Source organism: Hipposideros armiger, unplaced genomic scaffold, assembly GCF_001890085.2.
Source record: "Hipposideros armiger isolate ML-2016 unplaced genomic scaffold, ASM189008v1 scaffold_596, whole genome shotgun sequence".
Classification (NCBI taxonomy): Eukaryota; Metazoa; Chordata; class Mammalia; order Chiroptera; family Hipposideridae; genus Hipposideros; species Hipposideros armiger.
The window spans coordinates 900,964-920,283 of NW_017731946.1; the positions used below are offsets into that span (position 1 = coordinate 900,964).

A 19,320-nucleotide genomic window follows, 5' to 3' on the forward strand; every position below is an offset into this window, starting at 1 on the left:
ACACACACACACACTTATATTTAGGCTATCTGGCTCTGCTGAACTTTGACTGTCAGTCCTTTCACTTTGCTTTCTGGCATGCTTTCCCTTGTGACTTGACAGCTTGCTGCTCTTGCCTATGGCTCTGCCCCCACCAAATTTGTTAAGGACTCTAACAGCAATAAGAGCAAGCATACTCTCTCACAGAGGGCTGGGGGATCATTTTTGAATCAAGTACATGAGTTAATGCATGGACTTTATCATCTCTTGGCAGCTCACTGGTTGCTTTTTTTAAACTCATTTTCAGCTATATTTTGAACAGTTGATATTGTTAGACAGTTCTCACATAATGTAGTGCTGTTAGTGAGTTTGTGTTATTTTCAGATGTTGTTTAACATGACGTTTTCAATTTTTAAATTTCAAGATGGAGATACATGTGAATTAGAGCGAACAAAACAGTATGTAAATGAAGCTTTTCAAGCAGGGGCTATGACATGCTTAATTTGTATTGCTTCAGTGAAGAGAAATCAAGCAGTAAGTTTTTCTCCTTATCTATACTGAATGTATCTCCCCAAATAACTTTTGTTGCATTTACCATTTATTATGATTTTGCTTGTTTTTGTTTAAAAATGCTTCCTTTGAGAATTTTATTGATCTTCATTTTATAAATCTGTAATTTAAAAAATTACCTCTAAATGAGCATTCAATATTTTTAGCATTATTAATATAGCTAAAGCAAGTATCTTCAGTTTTAATGCACATGTCAATTTGATGAAGCATTTTTAATATCTTTATACTTTAGAGATTCCCACAAATACTGAATTGTTAAAATGGACTTTATTTCACTACTTTCAGCAGGTTTAAAAAAAGATAGATATGGTCCCTGCTTTCAAGAAAGTAGAACCTAGCAGTGACACTTATGGTTTATCAATGGGCTTCTCTTATGTTGAAGGCACCGTGGAAAGATGCTAAGGTCAATGGGGAGTGATGGAGTCAGACATAATTCATATACTTAGAGGCGCAATGGCCTAATGGCAAAGTTATCTATATGTAAGTTTAAGAGGTCATTAATGAAGCAATTAAGGAGAAGTGATGACTGAATACGATAGGCTCAACATTTAGACCTCAGAAGAATCCACTGCCCTTATAGCAGCATTGCCTAGAGAAAGAAAATGAGGTCAGATGAAATGAGTTGGTCATGTAGAGTGAATCAGAAATTTAACATGTGTTGGATAGGCTAGCTTAGCAGATGCCCTTGCTGCCTGGAGTCACATGTGGCTGGTTTATTCTGATTTCACCTTCAGTGGATGAACAGTTTGTGCATGCAGATACAGTCCCACCTTTTTTTTTTTTTTTAACCTCAATGCTTTCTCCTTGGGAACACAGCCAGTACGTGGGTGTAGTGCAGAAGCACAGGGGAGTTAATGCCCCTCGGGGCAGCATTCCACCACAGGGGATTGGTGAATGAGTGCCCCAGCCTCTTCTCTGTTAGGGGTTAGCGCTGGGGTGGTCCTAGGCATGCTTTTCATGGTTCTTTAGAGGGTCCTAGCAGGACTGCCCTTAGCAGGAATCAGTTCAGCAATGTACCACTTACTGGCGTTCCCTCTTCTCATCTTGTCCCCTCACCCTTGCATCCCAGGCACTGATTTGGGAAAAACTCAAACTAAGAAGCTGACTTTTTTTAATGCTATTGCCAGCTGTATGCAATAGGTAATATACTACATGTCTTTTTATTAAATAGTTGCAAAATGTTATAATGAAAGGAGAACTGATTTTTTATATGAAAGTATTGGTAGGTTCTAAAAATTAATTTACTATTCCTTAAACTTTTAAATTATGTATATATATATTCTCAAGTTTTTTGTTCACCTAATTTTTAGAATTAGCATTAAGTGGTTGTATATAACAAAAGGGCAATATAGAGATTATATGTATGTATTTGTGTTTAAGGATTCCTTTGTAGTACTGTTTCTAATTGGAATAACCTAAATATCCAACAACCAGAAATTGGTTAAATAAGTTATGGTATATAAATCTACATGATATATTGTACAGCTGTAAATATCAGGTTGTATGAATATATTTGATAAGGGTAAATGCTTATACTATGTAAAAAAAAGGCTGTAAAGTTTTATATCAGTCAGTATAGTATGATCTCATTTTTAGAAAAATATGAAATATATTCTTAAAAAAATAATTGGAGGTTGTCCAGAATGTTAGTAGTAGTTATTTCTAGCTGAATGAATCTGTATGAATAATAATATTTTTCTTTAAAGTGTCCTGTATTTAAATAAATTTTTATAAAGAACATTTCTTCTATGATTTTGGAAGGAGATGTTTTCTTTTTTTTCTTTAATCTCTTAGTTTGCTCTTGACCATAATTTAAGGTGGTGCTCATTTTAAAGTATTGTGTAATTATGAAAGAAAATCATTGCATACATGTTAATTTCTGATACTTTTGTCTTAGGTTTGGAGCTGTTCAGGATGTTTCTGTATATTTCATATGCCCTGTATCCAGAAGTGGGCTAAAGACAGCCAGTTTCTAGTATCTTCTTTAACGGATGATGATTTTGGCAAGAAGGATTATCCCTGGCCTTGGTAATTTTTCTAATTTAGTTGGACTGTTAAGTAAAATAAATGAAAATTGTAGCTCATAAGTTGCTTTATTGGCAGTTTCAGTATACATGTTTGGCCTTTCATTTCATTTGGTTTGTAAAGATATGGGACATAGTAATGGCTTTCCCCCCCCCCCAATTTGTATAACTGCTAGTTCCTTTCTATAGCTAATAAGTCATTCAGACTATTTTTCTCCTCTGCAAAACAGCTCCTTTGTTATCCTTTTTAAAGAACTTTCATTTTTTTTCTATAGGACTACAGTCCTTCATATTTTCGATATTTCTAGAGTTCATATTAGTATACATTAGTATCACATTGTGCAAGACTGTCATCTAACATATTTTGATCATAGGCTTCCTAATTTTATCTTCAAAATGTCTCAAAGCTATAGGTGTATATTATTCACTTATTAATTTTAATACATTTATTAGTTTGGCTTATTCATCGTTATTTGATCTTGAACTTTTATTATTATATTTCCAGAAAGAGTTGGGGAGTGGAAATTTTATGCCTGCTAAGTAAAGACAGTAACAAATTGATCCATACTGGCAACCTAGAGGGTAGATTTACTGTTAAGATAATGAAGCATAAATTTCAGGGTCTCTATTCACTTTTGTAACTAATATTTGTAATTTTGAGTTCTTTTTCTTAATAGAGGCCCTCAAATTTAAAAGATTCAAGCTTCAGAAAACCTGGATCCACATGAGACCTCCCCTTATTACCATAAGTACTGATATATAGAGGGTGCCAAAAAAATGTATACACATTTTAAGAAAAGAAAAAACTATTAAAATAGTAATACTCAATATATACTGATAACAAAAGATGAATACAAGTCATATGTATACATTTTTTTGGTACCCCTGGTATTTGTAAAATTGTGGTAGTGTAGTGTTTTAAAACATTTCAGATATAGTAGTTACTTTGTAAAAATAATTGTTAGTCATCTGGGAGAGATTTTACTCCCATGTGACCAGTGGGGATATTGAAGTTAATTGAAGTAAAATGATGTATTTAAACTTCTCTTACTCTTAAATGGTGAAGCCAGGATATAGCTGTTTAATGCAGTAGCAACTAGCTACATGTGAGTATTTAAATTTTAAAAAATTATTAAAGTTCTATTCCTTTCTTAGTTGCATGCATCAGTAACATTTGAAGTGCTCACAAGCCATAAGTGGCTAATGACTACTATCTTGGACTTGGCAGGTATAGAACAGTTCCCCCATCTCAGGAAATTATGTTGGACAGAGCTGTTCTGGATGGTTGAAATTGATTTTCGTAAAATCTTGTTTTTTACTAATACAAAAATGGAGCAGAGAGTGCCTTACATTAAACTAATTGAGTATACTATATTATTAAGTATATTTATATTCCTGTCTCTAATGTCAGTTTAAAAAATGAAATTAATTTAGTAATTCTTCTTTGTAGTCCAAAATGTAGGTTTGAATACAAGCGATCTGACACACCTAGTAGGTACTATTGCTATTGTGGAAAAGTAGAAGATCCTCCTTTAGATCCATGGCTTGTGCCTCATTCATGTGGCCAAGTGTGTGAGAGAGAATTTAAACCTCCTTGTGGCCATAAATGTTTACTCCTCTGTCATCCAGGTGAGTTATATATTACATTTGTAATTGTTTATGGTGGTTATTTCTTCTTACGTTGAGGCAAAATAATTGTGGAAGTTGAATTCAGAACTTAACTTTACATAAGAAAGTACTGAAAGGAAATGCTTTTTAAAGTATTAGTAAGGAAAACTTTAGAAATCACTAATAGATGTAGGAATCGAAAGTTTTAACTTTCAACTTCTGATTTCTTTTTTCCTTTCATCGGATTCTAGGGCCCTGCCCTCCTTGTCCAAAGATGGTCACAACTACTTGTTACTGTAAGAAAGCAAAACCCATCCCTCGTAGGTGCAGTGCCAAGGCGTGGTCCTGTCAGCTGCCATGTGGGCGGAAGTTGCTTTGTGGACAACATAAATGCGAAAATCCTTGTCATGCAGGTGAAACATCATACCTGTTAGCCAAAGTCAAAGCAGCCTCTGTTGCTTTTATAATGTTTCTGTGCTAATTTATTATTGTGATTCTAGGAAGTTGTCCTCCCTGTCCAAGGGTTAGTAGACAGAAGTGTGTTTGTGGCAAACAAGTAGCTGAAAGAAGCTGTGCAAGCCCACTATGGCACTGTGATCAAGTAAGTGTGTGTGTGTGCGTGTTGAGAGTGGGTATTAAAGAATACAGAAAGCATGGTTAGAAATGCTGGTTAGGTTTAGTCGGGTAAAAGGAGAGGAAGGATAGTAACTCAGATGAATTACATTTACGGTGTAGGAAACGTTTCCTATTTAATAGCATTTTAATTACTGGGGGGTAATTTTTTTGAAAATAACAGATATTCGTTGAATTTTGGATTTAGTACCTATGTACTGTCTCTTTTGCTAGCTTTCTTTCCTTCTCTTTAACCAACACTCCTCCCTCCTTCTTGAGTTAATCCAGTTGAGGAAGTAGGATTGATTTTGTAGATTGTCCTAGAATTGGCATGGTTTTAGTGCCAAAATTTAGTGGAAATTTTTGGTGGATGGCCATATGAAGCTCTTTTTTCCTTTATTATATTTTAGAAATATGCTCTTTGGTGCATAGGAAACGTGTATGTGTGTGTGTGTGTGTAAACATGTATATGTGTGTATATGTTTTATGTATGTATATATGATACCTATGTAAGATATAAAACATAATATGAGAAACATAAAGAAGTTGCTTATTTATGGTTGAAAAATGGATTATGTACAGAGAAAAATGGATTATGTCATGGACAGAGTTTTTTTTAACTTTTAAGTCCTTCACTAATGCTTGTTACATTTTATTTTAGGTATGTGGAAAAACACTGCCATGTGGTAATCATACATGTGAGCAAGTTTGTCATGTTGGTGCTTGTGGAGAATGTCCTCGATCTGGGAAAAGATTCTGTCCATGTCAGAAGTCAAGTAAGACTTTTTTTAAACCTTTAATGGGGTATGATTATTTTTCATGCTAATTAGAGTAATTTCCTAACTAGATTTCTCCGGGCGTTCATAATGTAATAATAATACAAATTTGATGTTAGATTTCTGTACATTTAGTTGAGAAGACAATATAGTATGTGGATTAGGAACTCAGACTTTGGAGTTAGGCATTTCTGGGTTCAAACCCCACCTTCATGAACTATGTTTTTCTCAAGTTAAATGGGGACAATAATATTACCGTCTTCATAAGATGATTGTGAGAATTAAATGATAAAATGAACATAAACTAGTGTAGTGCCTAACACATAAAGGAAACCTAAGACTCAAGCTGTTGTCACTGTGTATTGAGTTATAGGTAAATTTTAGTTGTGGCTGCTGTGAGATAAAGGCATAGAAGGGTTGCAGTTTGAGTCTACTTCCTTGACTGCACCAATACCAGCACACATATTTATAAGATTATTGTCAACACTTGTCATAATATGTTTATGTTAAAGGTGAGTTTCATAATGTTTTTAAAGCTACATCTTTTTTTAAAATCTTATAAGGTTATTAGGAGAAAAGTTTTTAAATAACTCCATATTATGGAATTCTTCATAGAGGTTTATGTGATCTTATTCATTTCTTTTAGATAAGTATTTCTGAAGTAATTAGTGCCTAAAAATGTGCTTCTTGAGGATGGTAGCTTGTCATGTGTCAAATTCTTTTTTAAAGCGTTAACTTTAGAAATATTAGGGATTATTCGCATTAATTTTTTCCAATAGTTATGTAGATGCAAAAATTCAGTCTGAAAGGGCTGTCATTCTTTAGAGAGCCAAAAGAACATGGTACCTTTTTAGCGCTTTCTAATAATGTATTTTTACTATTAACATTAACATTTTGTCTGCTTTCAGAATTTTCTTTGCCTTGTACAGAAGATGTACCAACTTGTGGAGACAGTTGTGACAAAGTACTTGAATGTGGAATCCATAGGTGTTCACAGCGTTGTCACCGAGGTCCTTGTGAAACATGTAGACAAGTTAGTCATCTCCTGTGAACTGTTCATTGCTATCTATTACAATATGTCAATGGGATTGTTCTGTAATTGTTTCCATTACTTAGTTTCATAAACATCTATGTTATGATCTAGATGAGTTTAGTGACCTAATATTTATGGTAAAGAAGTAGGAGAGTATGCCAGCAATCAAATCCAAAAATTACCTTTTGTTTGTTTTTGCTTGATAATGTTCAAACAGTCTCATTTTTATAATCTAGAGTGGGGTTATTGGCTCCCAGAAGACATTCAGAGTAATGATGAATTAGGCTTAGTGATGATGGAAAGAAACAAATGCCTAGACTTAACTGAGACTTTAAAGTTATATATGTCACTTTGGTTATAATCATACTACCAAGTCAACAAGTTAACTTACTTAAATAATCCAGTTTTCTTGCTTTACTGAGACACGATGTGCAGATATCATGGTCTGACTAGATGTAAGTGATTTTCATATTTAATATCGAATTCCTACTAAATTTAATAAAGGGAATTCATGTGAAAGTTTTTGGAACAAAGTAAGGTACAAACAAGTATTTTAGGAAATTCAGGTTTAGTTTTGGTGAAGTCTTTCTTTTATACAAATTTGCTCTTAAAAGTTTTCTCCTTCATTTTTTAGTAATTATAGAATTGGAATATGGAAAAAAATCATGTTTACAAAAGTTAACTTTAATAGCATTTATTTGATTTTTCCAGGAAGTAGAAAAGCATTGTCGCTGTGGAAAGCATACAAAACGAATGCCATGTCATAAACCTTACCTGTGTGAAACTAAGTGTGTTAAGATGCGTGACTGTCAGAAGCATCAGTGTAGGAGAAAGGTATGTGTAATAAGCTTGGGACACTGACTTAAAAATTCTCTTGAATTTTACCTTTGTGGGCCATATTGATAAGCACCATATTGATATGTTCCTCACACATACAGGCATATTTTATGCTTCCCATATGAAATATTAATAAATATTCTAGATTGATCCTACTTGTTTGTATTAGTGGGAAATCTTACCAAGATTTTTAAACAACAATGGGCTCTTTTTGTTCTGTGCAGAATTCTCTCAGCTTGGTACTTGAGCTATTTCTGTTCCCTGACTTTTAAACATCATGGCAGTGTTGAGTGATAGTTCATTTGGTGGACGAGGCTTAACTTCTATTGTGCAAATCTTATTTATAAACACTTGGTTTAGTATATGGTTGACTGGAGTATTTTATTGAGTTTGTAGATTTACAGTCTTTTTTGGGTTCCTTGTATCATTATGAATTATTCCTCTATCTCTGGCAAAATTTCTTGTTCCTAAATCTGTTGAAATATAGTGATTTCAGCTTTCTTTTGCTTAGTGTTAACAAAGTATATCTTTTTCATTCTTTTACTCTTAACTTGTTCATATCTATATTTAAAGTGGTTTTATTATAGACAGTGTTTACATATTGTTTTATTGTATCCAAACTGAACAGTCTTTGTCATTTATTGTGGATGTATATCATTTACATTTAATGTACATTTTAATATGGTTGGATTTAAATCTTATCATTTTACTGTTTATTTTTTATTTGCTCATCTGTTCTTGGTTCCTTTCCCCTCTTTTTCTAATTTCCATTTTACTAAGTGTTGTTTTTCAGTGATTCCATTTCAACTTCTTTATTTGATTCTCATACATTTTATACCCATGTATTTTATAAACCCCAAATGCAGTGTTTTTGTTTTTACTTTAAATAGTCAGATATCTTTTAAAGAGTTTGAAAAAAGTAAGAAAAAGTCTTTTATATTTATCATCAAACTCATTATTTTTGGTGCTTTTCATTTTTTTATATTACCTTAGCTTTCTGTCTGATTTCATTTTCTTTCTATCTGAAGGACTTCCTTTAACATTTCTTGTAGTGCTGGTTATTATTTCTTTTAACTTTTGTAAAATATTTTAGCCATTTTTTTGTGACAAATATTTTTATTATGGAATTCTAGTTTGACAGTTTTTATCCCTTTCTTTAAAGATGTTGCTTTACTATATTTTAGCTTGTATTTTTTCCAAGAAAGAGTGTGCTGTGATTGTCTTTGTTCCTCTGTTTGTAATTTGTCTTTTTTTTTGGGGGGGGGCTACTTTAAAGATTTTTCTCTTTATTAACAGTTTTCATCACTTTGTGGTGTTCCTTATTATAGCTTTCTTCATGTTTCTTTAGTCTGATTTTTATTGAGCTTCTTAGAACTGTGGGTTTATTGTTTTCATCAGATTTGTGAAGTTTTCAGTCTTTATTTCTTCCATTGTTTTTCCCTTACCCATTGTCTTCCGAGACTGTAATGACATGTTATGTTACTTGAGGTCCACAGCTCACTGATGCTCCGTTTATTATTTAGTGTTTTAAAAAAATTTGTTTTAATAGCTTTATCTTCAAGTTCATTAATTTTCTTTTTCCTTGTCTAATCTGTTTGGTTTTTTTTAATCACAGCCTGTGTTTATTTATCTCAGACATATTTTTTTCCTTTCTGAGAGTAACGTTTGGGTTTTTTTTTTAATATCTTCCATGTCTGTCCTTAGCATGCTAATACTCTATCTTCTTGATATGGATGGACTATACTTATAATAACTATTTTAATGTCCTTGTTTACTAATTCTATCATCTGTCATTTCTGGGTCTATTTCTGTTGATTGATTTGTTTCTTCTCCTTTTGTGTTGTATCTTCCTGCTTCTTTGCCTGCTGGGTAATTAATTGGTTTCCAGACATTGTGAACTTTATATTTTTGGATGCTGGGTTCTTTTGTATTCCTTTAAATATTTTTATGCTTTGTTCTGGGTCAAAGTTAAGTTACTTAGAAACTATTTGGTCCTTCCAGGGCTTGCGTGTTGTTAGGTGTGACCAGACTACCCTTTTATCTAGGGATAAGTTGGCCCCACTACTGAGGCAATAACTCTTCTAAGAACTCTGCTTGATTTCTGTGTATTAGGAGGTTCTTCTTCTCTGGCCATAGGAAACACAATACTGTTCCCAGCCTTGAATAATCTCTGGAAATTGTCTTCTCCTTTGAGTGGTTCTTTCTCAGGTTTTGGGTAGTTTCCTCTCACACATGTACAGACCAGTGGTTGGCCAAAGACTCAAGGGGTCTCTTCTGGAATTCTCCAGAGCTTTCTCTGTATTGCTACCTCTTTTCCACAAATTGTAGCCACACTGGCCTCTCTGAACTATGAATTCTGTCTACTCAACTTGGTAAGACAGTCGGACTCTGCTTATGATCTTTCTCCCTGTGCTGTAGCCTGGAACCTCCAGGTCTAAGCTGGTTCTATCACAGGACTTACTTTGTTTCTCTTCTGTTAGGGATTGCTGTTTTGTGCTGCCTAATTGTCTAATTACTTCATATGTTTTGCCTGATTTTCTAGTTGTTTCAGGCAGGAGAATTAATTTGGTTGTTGTTTATTCCATCATGGTCAAAAACAGAAGTGTCTGATGGTTTATTCAGGCCACAAAACGTTCTTTTCCCACACTGCCACTGGCAAAGTGAGAGGGACATAGTCTTAGTAAATATTTATCTAGTTGAGTGAACTGTTTTGACTTTTAGTTGCTTTTTTCAATAATGTGTATTTTGTTTTGAGCTCTTTTTATATACTGAAACTTGTTCTTAAAGTAGGTTACAACCCTAAGTTTAAGACAATTGTAGTCTGTATTTTCTTTCCAAAGTTTGGATATATGAGAAATCAAGGAAGGAGTTAGAATGGCAAGATGGATTTTAGGTAGTAGCCTACCTAAATGAATGAAAATTAGGGCAAGTCATAGACAGCTATATTTCTCACAGATTGGAAATCAGGAAAGTGACAAAATAAAGGAAACTTGAAGCAAATAGACTGTTTCTGCTGTTCTCCTTTAGTTAGTCTCTGATTCCATGGTTTGAAAACAACTGCCAAACTAATTTATACATTTAACTGGTTTCATTTTAATTAAATTTTTAAAATAATCAGACTTTGTTTGCCTGAATTGACTATAGGGTTTGACTAGATCTATTCCTTTGGTTAATGTTATCAGTCTCTGCATAGTAGATAAGTAGAAATGAAATGATCTTATGGGAATGTTTTAAGTCATAGAATAATTAACTAAAAGGCAAGAAAATTTAGCTTGATTTCATTCAATTGGGACATTGTCTATTTAAATTTAGAAGGGCTTAATATTGCATATTTACTCATCAGAAGAATGTTGATACTCTTGAATACTTTTATTTTTATATTGAATAATAGTAATTTTGTTTTCCATAAGTTCTGTGAATAACTAGTAATGACATTCATATTATGCATGGTTTTCAAATTACCTGTTCTCTATATATTGCTCTCTCTTCAGTGTTGTCCTGGGAACTGTCCACCTTGTGATCAAAACTGTGGCCGGACTTTAGGATGTAGAAACCATAAGTGTCCATCTGTCTGCCACAGAGGTAAAATTTCACAATAGCTGTGATTTTATGTTTGTATGTACATAATGTTATAGTTGATAGAAGGCTTTCGCATTCATTATCTTAGTTCATCCTCTTGACAACCTTGAGAAGGTAAGGGCAGTTGCCAAGATCACGATTTTATGGATAAGGAGACTGAAGTGAAAGAGGTCAGTGACATACTCAGGTAAATATCTAGGAAAGCAGTATAGCCAAGATTTGAACCCAGGTCTTCTGAATGTAAAAGTTTTGTTCTTTCTATAATACCATGTTGATTCTTTACTTCCTCCCAACCTTCCCCACTCAGTTTTTAAATTAATTAATATGTTCTTAGGTTTTTCAGTTTTATTTTGAATTTTAGACATTTATATGGAATTAGATCCAGTAAGGGATTAGATATATCCTAAGTCAGTAATTCTCAAACTTTTTGGTCTTAAAACCCCCTTTATATTATTTTTGGACCCAAAGAGCTTTTGTTAATGTGGGTTTTATCTTGATATTTATTGTATTTGAAATTGAAATAAAATGTAATATTTATTTAAAAATAGCATTAATAAACCCATTACATCTTAATACAGTAACATATTTTTGTGGGGAAAAAAAAACTATTTTCTGAAAAAAATTTTAGTGAGAATGGTATTGTTTTACATTTTTGCAAATGTCTTTAATGTCTAGCTTAATAGGAGATAACTAGAATTACATATCTGTTTCTGCATTCAATCTATTTTGATATTACTTGTCATATACTGTGTTTTCCTGAAAATAAGACCTAGCTGGAGAAGACGCCCTAGCATGATTCCTCCAGGATATGGAGGGCACGCACCCCTCACATGAGTGTTTTGTGACCTGTTTCAAGGAGAAAGGTGCTTTTTCCACAAACTCCTTCAGCTAAAATATTCAGTATGCCAAGGTGTCATATTTTGGCACCTAAAATCATGCGAAGGCTTATTTTTCAGCTATGTCTTATTTTTGGGTAAACAGGATAGCTCCTGGAAAACCTGTTCTATGCATGTGAGACCTTGCAGACCCTCTGAAAGGGTCTCAATGGTACCTAATTTATTAGACATTGAAAACTGAGTACACTTTATGCATTTGGAGTATGTCGATATGAAATGGAATCTATTAAAAGATGACATAAGGTAACGGGAAGAGCATGGACTTAGATAAGAGGTCCTGGTTCAAGACTGGACTCTGCTTCTTAGTGGCCTTATGACCTGGGACAAACTACTGTACTGTCTTCGTTGTCTTCCTTTGGGATTACATGCATGCTAGGTACCTTAGTGAAGTCTTAATCCTCTCGGGAATTTTGCAAGGTATGTGGCACTACCGTTGTTTACTATAATAAGGAAACAGTTAAAGAGACTCTTGGCCCAAGGTCACAGAACAAGTTGCAGGGTCAGGATGTGAACCCAAACTTTAACGGTATTTCTATTATACTACATTGCCTTCTCATTAGGAAAAGTGAAAGATTTCCATTAACCCCATAGACATTTTCCTGAGGATGTTCTCTGATTAGTCAGTGTCTTTAAATTGTGAAGTTTAGAACTAGTTTTTCAGTTCTCACCATTTTATTTCCTTTTATAGTCATACTACATCATTGACTCATTAAATTCAAATTTAATTAACATTATAAAGTTAATCATAAATTTATTCAATAAGTATGTTTGTGTATCTACTGAGTACCAGGCACTGGGATTACATGAGTGAACAATATTGACAAAGTGCCTACTCTTATTTAACTTATTTGTTTTTACTCTTCCTCAGTTAAAATACAAATAAATAATCAAATTAATATAGAATATCAGGTAGTGCCAAATACAGAAAGAAAGTTAGAGCAAAATTAAAATGGTCATAGTGGGGATGGTATGTAGTATTTTATATAGTGTGATCAGAAGAGGGCTCTGAAAAGATGACATTTGAGAGGAAACTTGATCAAGCCATGTGGCAATGTGTAGACTGGCGTTCCAGGCAAGAAAGCAGCGATTGCAAAGGTCCTGAGACAGGAGCATTTGAAGTAACTGCAGGGAGGACTGAAGTAGGTCCTCAAGGGGACAAATAGTAGGAGATGAGGTCAGAGAGATGGTGGGATAAAGGTTGGCTGGGGGAAGGAAAATGTGTATAATGCATTATAGACCACTGGTAAAACACTGGCCTTTAAGTAGAAAACCTGACTAGTTGTATGACCATTAAAGAAATTGGACCAGTAATTTAGAATTTTCTCACCGAGAAAACACCAGGCCTACTTGATTTTTACACATGGTTTTTAACAAATAAACATGTAAGGTATATATAAGTGCAGTCTCCTCAAACAATTTGAGAGTACATGTGAAAAAGGAGCCCCAACTCATATCATCTGAAAAGTAAAGTAAGAGAAAATTACAGGCTCACCTATCTCATGAACATGTTTGTAAAATATTAAGGTTTTAGCTACTCAAATCTAGCTATCCAGCACTATTAGCTATCTAAAACCTTAATGTATCATAACCAAGTTGGATTTATTCCAATAATGTATGGTTGATTTAACAGTAAATGTGATTCATCACATTAATAGGTTAAAAGGACAAATGAGATTATCCTAGTAAATGTCTAAAAAACAGTTGATAGAATTCAACATCCATATATAATGAAAACTTAACTAGAAATGGAAGGCAGCTTCATTAACCTGATATATCTACAAAAAAGTTAGGGCAAGTATCATACTTAGTGGAGAAGTATTGAAAGCATTTCCCCATCTTAATGTTCTTTTGAAGCAAATCCTGTAAATACTTCAGTATTCATCTCTAAAAGATGGATTCTTAACTTAGAAAAAGTTAATATATTTCTTAATATCAGAAATATCTAGTGTTCAAATTTCTTGTCTCATAAATTCCTTCATTTTATACTTCAGTTTGTATGGCTCAAAAACCTAATAAGATTGACATGTTGTAATTGGTTGATGTCTCTAAAGTCTATTAATCTATAATTTCTCTCCATCTCTTACTTGTTTGTTCTTGTCACTTGTTTAAGAAACTAGGTTGCTTTATTCAGTTTCAGAGTCTGGATTTTGCAGAATGCATCCCTTTGGTATTATCTGACATTTTCCTCTTTATTTCTTATAAATTGTTAGTGGGATTTGCAGGTTTGATAAGACCCAGGTTCAATTTTTTTATTATTATTATTTTTTTGGCAGAGTGTTTTTTTAAAAAAGAAGCTTAGCTCCTAACAAAATTTACCTTAATGGAAAGTATGTGGAAGACACTGTTGTACAACTGTCACCATTTGTTTAATCTACATTACATGAGATATATAGAAACATTTCATACCATTTTCTATTCTAGATATCTTTATAATTAAAGTTATACTTTAACTCATAGAGAGAGGATGCTAACTGCATGTTTGCACTGTGACTATATGAAAATTTGATGTATATATAGTTCTTTTAAGTTCAAGATCATCTGTTTTTATGGTTTGGGAATTGCTGAACTAATACCCATGTTGGCTATTGACTCACTGGCCACTATAGTTAAGTCCGTATGCTGCTTTTTATTTAAAAGGTATTATCTATCACTGAAGCTATTTTAATTTATCTGTCATGTTAGACAGGTATCTGTAACAAATTCTCTTGATCAGTAGAAGACTGTTCTGAGAAATTACCCCTTGTTCTTCTCAAGATTTAATTTTAAAAAGAAAAGTGACACTGCAGTTCAGAGTGGGGTAAAGGTTATGTTTGATAAATTCCTCTTTGAATTGCTGAAGATGAATGGAATTTATCATTGTTAAGTGTGGAAATTTATATAATATGCAGAATGAGAATGGACTAAAATGTCACCATTAACTTAATAAAATGTGACATCTAGTCATTCTTTTGGAAAGCTCAAAACAAAATTTGATCAAGTGGGTCAGGATAACTTGGCTTGCATTGCCATGGAGATACTACTTCACTGGATTATTCTTTACTTCTCAAAACACTAAAGTACATTTGGTAATTTGTACAATACATGTGTTTTTTTCCCTATGGTGCTTTTTACTTTCATTCCCTTTTTCTCTGTTTATTATTTGAATCAAAATTCTGTTTGTTTTAAGGAACTATTTTGAAAGTATAGAGGCTTTAACCAGGGTATTTTTCATCATTAATCTGTTTCTTACCAGGTTAACTGCTATTCAGTATTGTGCTTGGTCCTGACATCTAGGGAGCAATCTCTTAAGATACTCACTGCTTAGTTGAAGACTCTTAATTCCCTTATTATTTCATTTCTAATGGGGTATTTTACTGGGAAAAGGAGAGTGGGAAGAAAGCCCTTAAGTTTATGTGCTTACCTTGGGGAGAACTTTATGGCCTATTTTAAAAGGTTTCTTTTATTTTTGTGTATTTCTGCCAACCCATAATGAAAGAGTGTGAAAAGGTGAAACCCAAGTAACTTTTTCTTTTGAAATATTCAGAAGAGAAATATTTGAAATTATAGCCTAAAATGAAGGTTTAGAATTTATTCTTTCACAAAGCATAAGTAATGGAAAATTGACTGTACTTGTTAATTACCTGATGAGAGCAGTTACTATTAGTGGGGAATTTGTCTAAAAATAATGTACTTAAATAGAAGTGTGTGAAGATAAGCCAAAGAAATTATTGGTAACATTTGATTTTCCAAAGACTTAGATCCATTTTGCTTGTGTAGTTTTGAATGAGTAATGTGTTAAATTTGTTATTTAGAACAGAAATTTTTGCAAATTTAAAATTCTTACACTTTTTATGTAGTGCAAGTGTAGATACAGAAAAGGATACACAAAAGTGTATGGCTTAAAGAATTTTTACAAACTGAACATAACCATTTAAGTAGAACTCAAATCATTACCCAGAACATTACCAGCATTTCCTTGTACCAAAGCCCTCCTTGTATCCTTTGTAACCATCATCCTGGTTGTGAACATTATAGATTAGTTTTTCCTGTTTACTTTATGTAAATAGAATCATATACCACATACTCTTTGCGTCGGGCTTCCTTTGCTCAATGTTATGTGTGTGAGATTCTTTCAGATACTATAGTTTCTTCATGCTCATTGTTGTGTCCCTTTGCACAAATATACTAAAATTATTGATTTTATTGTTGATGGGCATTTGGGTAGTTAAGCAAATTTCTTTTTAAGTTTTCTACTTTTGTTTTCAGGTAGTTGCTATCCCTGCCCAGACACTGTAGATGTGAAGTGCAATTGTGGTACTACAAAGGTGACAGTTCCCTGTGGCCGGGAACGCACCACAAGACCACCCAAGTGCAAAGAGCAATGCAGGTTAGTATGAAGCTTTGCACAAACTTACACCTGTGTCTTACAAATTTAAATTTATATTGATTTTTAATATTGTTAGTATTTTCAATTTTGCTTTAATGTTTTAAAATATTAATATACACAGTATGCTTGTTCTATATGGAACCAGAAGATATATAGATAATTGCATTTTAGATATAATTAGTTCTTCAGTGATCAAAAGTAATTAAAAAAATTGTACTTTATGATTTAGTCGACCACCAACTTGCCATCATACAAGTCAAGAAAAACATCGCTGTCACTTTGGCTCTTGTCCTCCATGTCATCAACCTTGCCAAAAAGTTTTGGAGAAATGTGGTCACTTGTGTCCTGCTCCATGTCATGATCAAGCATTAATAAAGCAAACTGGCAGGGTAAGGGAACAATATTATTAAGAGATAGTGCATTGCTGTGGGTCATATTTTCTTAATTTTACTTTGTCGTTCAACAAGCAGTAAGTACTTACTGGGTATTTATTAAGCACTGTAATAGGAGCTGGGGTAGAAGAGAAATAAGATTTGGTCTTTTGTCATAAGGAGCTCACAATATAGAAGAGGAGAGAAATCAATAAACAAATGTTTGAAAATACAGTGTGATAGTCATGTTATAATCAAGATACAGATAAATTTGGCAGTCTTCCTTCACATATGTGATTTAGGGTTATAGAGATCTCCTGGTTTCCTCAAAGGTTCATTCATATTTTCAACGAATATTTTTTGAGCCCTTACTAATATATGTATTAAGCGTTCTTCTAGGTGCTGGGGAGATAACAGTGAACCAAATGGAGATTATATTCTCCTGGTGGAAATTGGAGTTTATAATTCTGTTTCTTACTCCTTTTGGCTCATGAGAAGTGAAGGAGGCTATGCTGCCTTTGTTCTGCCATTTAAAAACTGGAGTCTGCCTCAATTTTTAATATTAAATGTGTGTGGAGGGGAACAATCTGATAGAATACATATGGAGTAGAATATTTCAGTAAGCACAGTTTGTTGATTACTAAAAAAACAATTCAACCTGCTTGAGTGGAGGATACATGGAACTATTTTCTTAGAGTCTTATTATAATGGCCATGCGATTTTATCCCTCCAACTTAAAATTGCTATGCATTTTACTTGTAGCAGCAGCCTACAGGCCCTTGGGAACAGCCTTCAGAGCCAGCATTTATTCAGACCGCATTACCTTGTCCCCCATGTCAAGTTCCTATTCCTATGTAAGTATTAGAATTTTAACTTTTAAAAAACCTTTTGACATAGTTTAAAGTGTATGTTGTCACGTTTTTCTATTTTCTTTGTTCTATTCATCACTTTAGGCCTAGCCTATAAAGTAGTTCTCTGTCTTGAGCTTCATTCTTTTTCAAAATATATTTTCCATATAGCTTCAAAACTTCCTGCAGAAATTTTTTTTTGAGCCTTTAGTTTGATATCCTTCTTAGTTTCCATAGCAACTTGTGCATACAATTACAATAATACATCCAAGAGATTATCATCTGCTAGTTTTCCTGATTCTCATGCTAGTCTGTCAGCGACTTGAGGACAAAGGAAAGCCACAATTTAGGTAAGGCAAACTTGAAGGAGAGTGTTTGAGGGAAACACTGAAAATGAAAGGAAATAGTTTCTTGGATTGGCCAGCAAACGACCTGGACTGAGTTTTAAGGAGTCAAACCTAGGGTAATTGGGAATCCTGGAAAGGTTCATACTTCCAGCAGAGGTTATGGAATACAGGGGAAAAGGAACCATAGAACTAGGAAGCAATGTAAAATTAGAAAAGGGCTGTTGTCTACAACTAAAGTTAAAATTGAATATTGGTATGTCTTCTGTGTTGGTCTTTTAAAGAGAGGGTTCTTGTTTTCTTTACATTTAGAGCTCTCACACCTGTTTTGTCCTTCCACAACTCTCCTCTCAGTTTAAATAGCATGTATATTTTTATATATTGGTGATGCAGTCAACTTTGGAGGCAGTGTTAGTGGGAGCTATATCCATGAATAGGGTGATTTTAGTTTGTAGATTTAGTAGATGGAGAGGTATAGTTAGCACAGAGGTTCTTTATGTACATATTCAATTAGTAATCATCAGAGACTATTCTTTTACTAAAGATTTGTGGGTCATGAGGGACCAAGTTATCTAAAGTACTTCTAATTAGGTTTGAGTTATTACTGATTATCGTTGGCCTACGTTTAGGTTTTTCCTTTAGGGGAAACAGAGGAAGAGACATTGATATTTTGATTCACAGGCACTAAAAGCGACCTATTATATCCAATTACCTTTGAATTCCTTAATCTGTTTTATAGGAAGATTGTTTAACATACATATATGTCATACAGAAGTTTCACTGCCCTAAAAATGCACGATGGCACTATGTTATTACCTGTTCATCCCTTGCTTCTTCCCCCTCAAACCTTTGTGCAACCATTGATCTTTTTACTGTCTTTATAGTTTTGCCTTTTCCAGAATGTCATATAGCTGGAGTCATACAGCATGTAGCCCTTTGATACTGGCTTCTTTCACTTAGAAATATACACTGAAGTTTCCTTCAGGTCTTTTCATGGCTTGAGAGCTCATCTTTTTATCACTGATTAATATTCCATTGTATAGATGTACCACAGTTTGTTTACCCATTCACCTACTGAAGGACATTTTGGTTGCTTCCAAGTTTTGGAAATTATGAATAAAGCTGCTATAGACATTCATGTGCAGGTTTTTGAATGGTCATAAGTATTGAATTCATTGGGTAAATATTTAGGAGTTCAATTGCTGGATCATGGCTAAGCCTATGTTTATCTCTATAGAAAACTGCCAAATTGTCTAACAAAGTGGCTGTACCATTTTGCATTCTCACCAGCAACGAATGAGAGTTCCTGTTTCTGGACATTGTTGCCAGCACCTGCTATTGTCAGTGTTTTGGATTTTAGCCATTCTAATCGGTGTAGTGGCATCTCCTTGTTTTAATTGACAGCCCTCTAATGACATACAATGTTGCGCATCTTTTCATATGCTTATTTGCCATCTGTATGTCTTTGGTGAGGTGT

At 33.6% G+C, this 19,320-nt stretch overlaps 1 protein-coding gene across 1 annotated transcript in view; it reads left to right on the forward strand.

The window, feature by feature from the left end:
* The window catches only part of NFXL1 (nuclear transcription factor, X-box binding like 1), a 46,826-nt gene that overhangs the window by 3,887 nt on the left and 23,619 nt on the right, over positions 1-19,320 (forward strand). The window contains exons 3-14 of the mRNA XM_019624622.1: positions 404-513; positions 2,447-2,577; positions 4,024-4,202; positions 4,433-4,594; positions 4,682-4,782; positions 5,455-5,569; positions 6,478-6,602; positions 7,314-7,436; positions 10,931-11,021; positions 16,160-16,280; positions 16,510-16,669; positions 17,414-17,505. Coding sequence (XP_019480167.1) covers positions 404-513; positions 2,447-2,577; positions 4,024-4,202; positions 4,433-4,594; positions 4,682-4,782; positions 5,455-5,569; positions 6,478-6,602; positions 7,314-7,436; positions 10,931-11,021; positions 16,160-16,280; positions 16,510-16,669; positions 17,414-17,505 — 1,510 coding nt within the window. The remainder of the gene's footprint in view (positions 1-403; positions 514-2,446; positions 2,578-4,023; positions 4,203-4,432; positions 4,595-4,681; positions 4,783-5,454; positions 5,570-6,477; positions 6,603-7,313; positions 7,437-10,930; positions 11,022-16,159; positions 16,281-16,509; positions 16,670-17,413; positions 17,506-19,320) is intronic.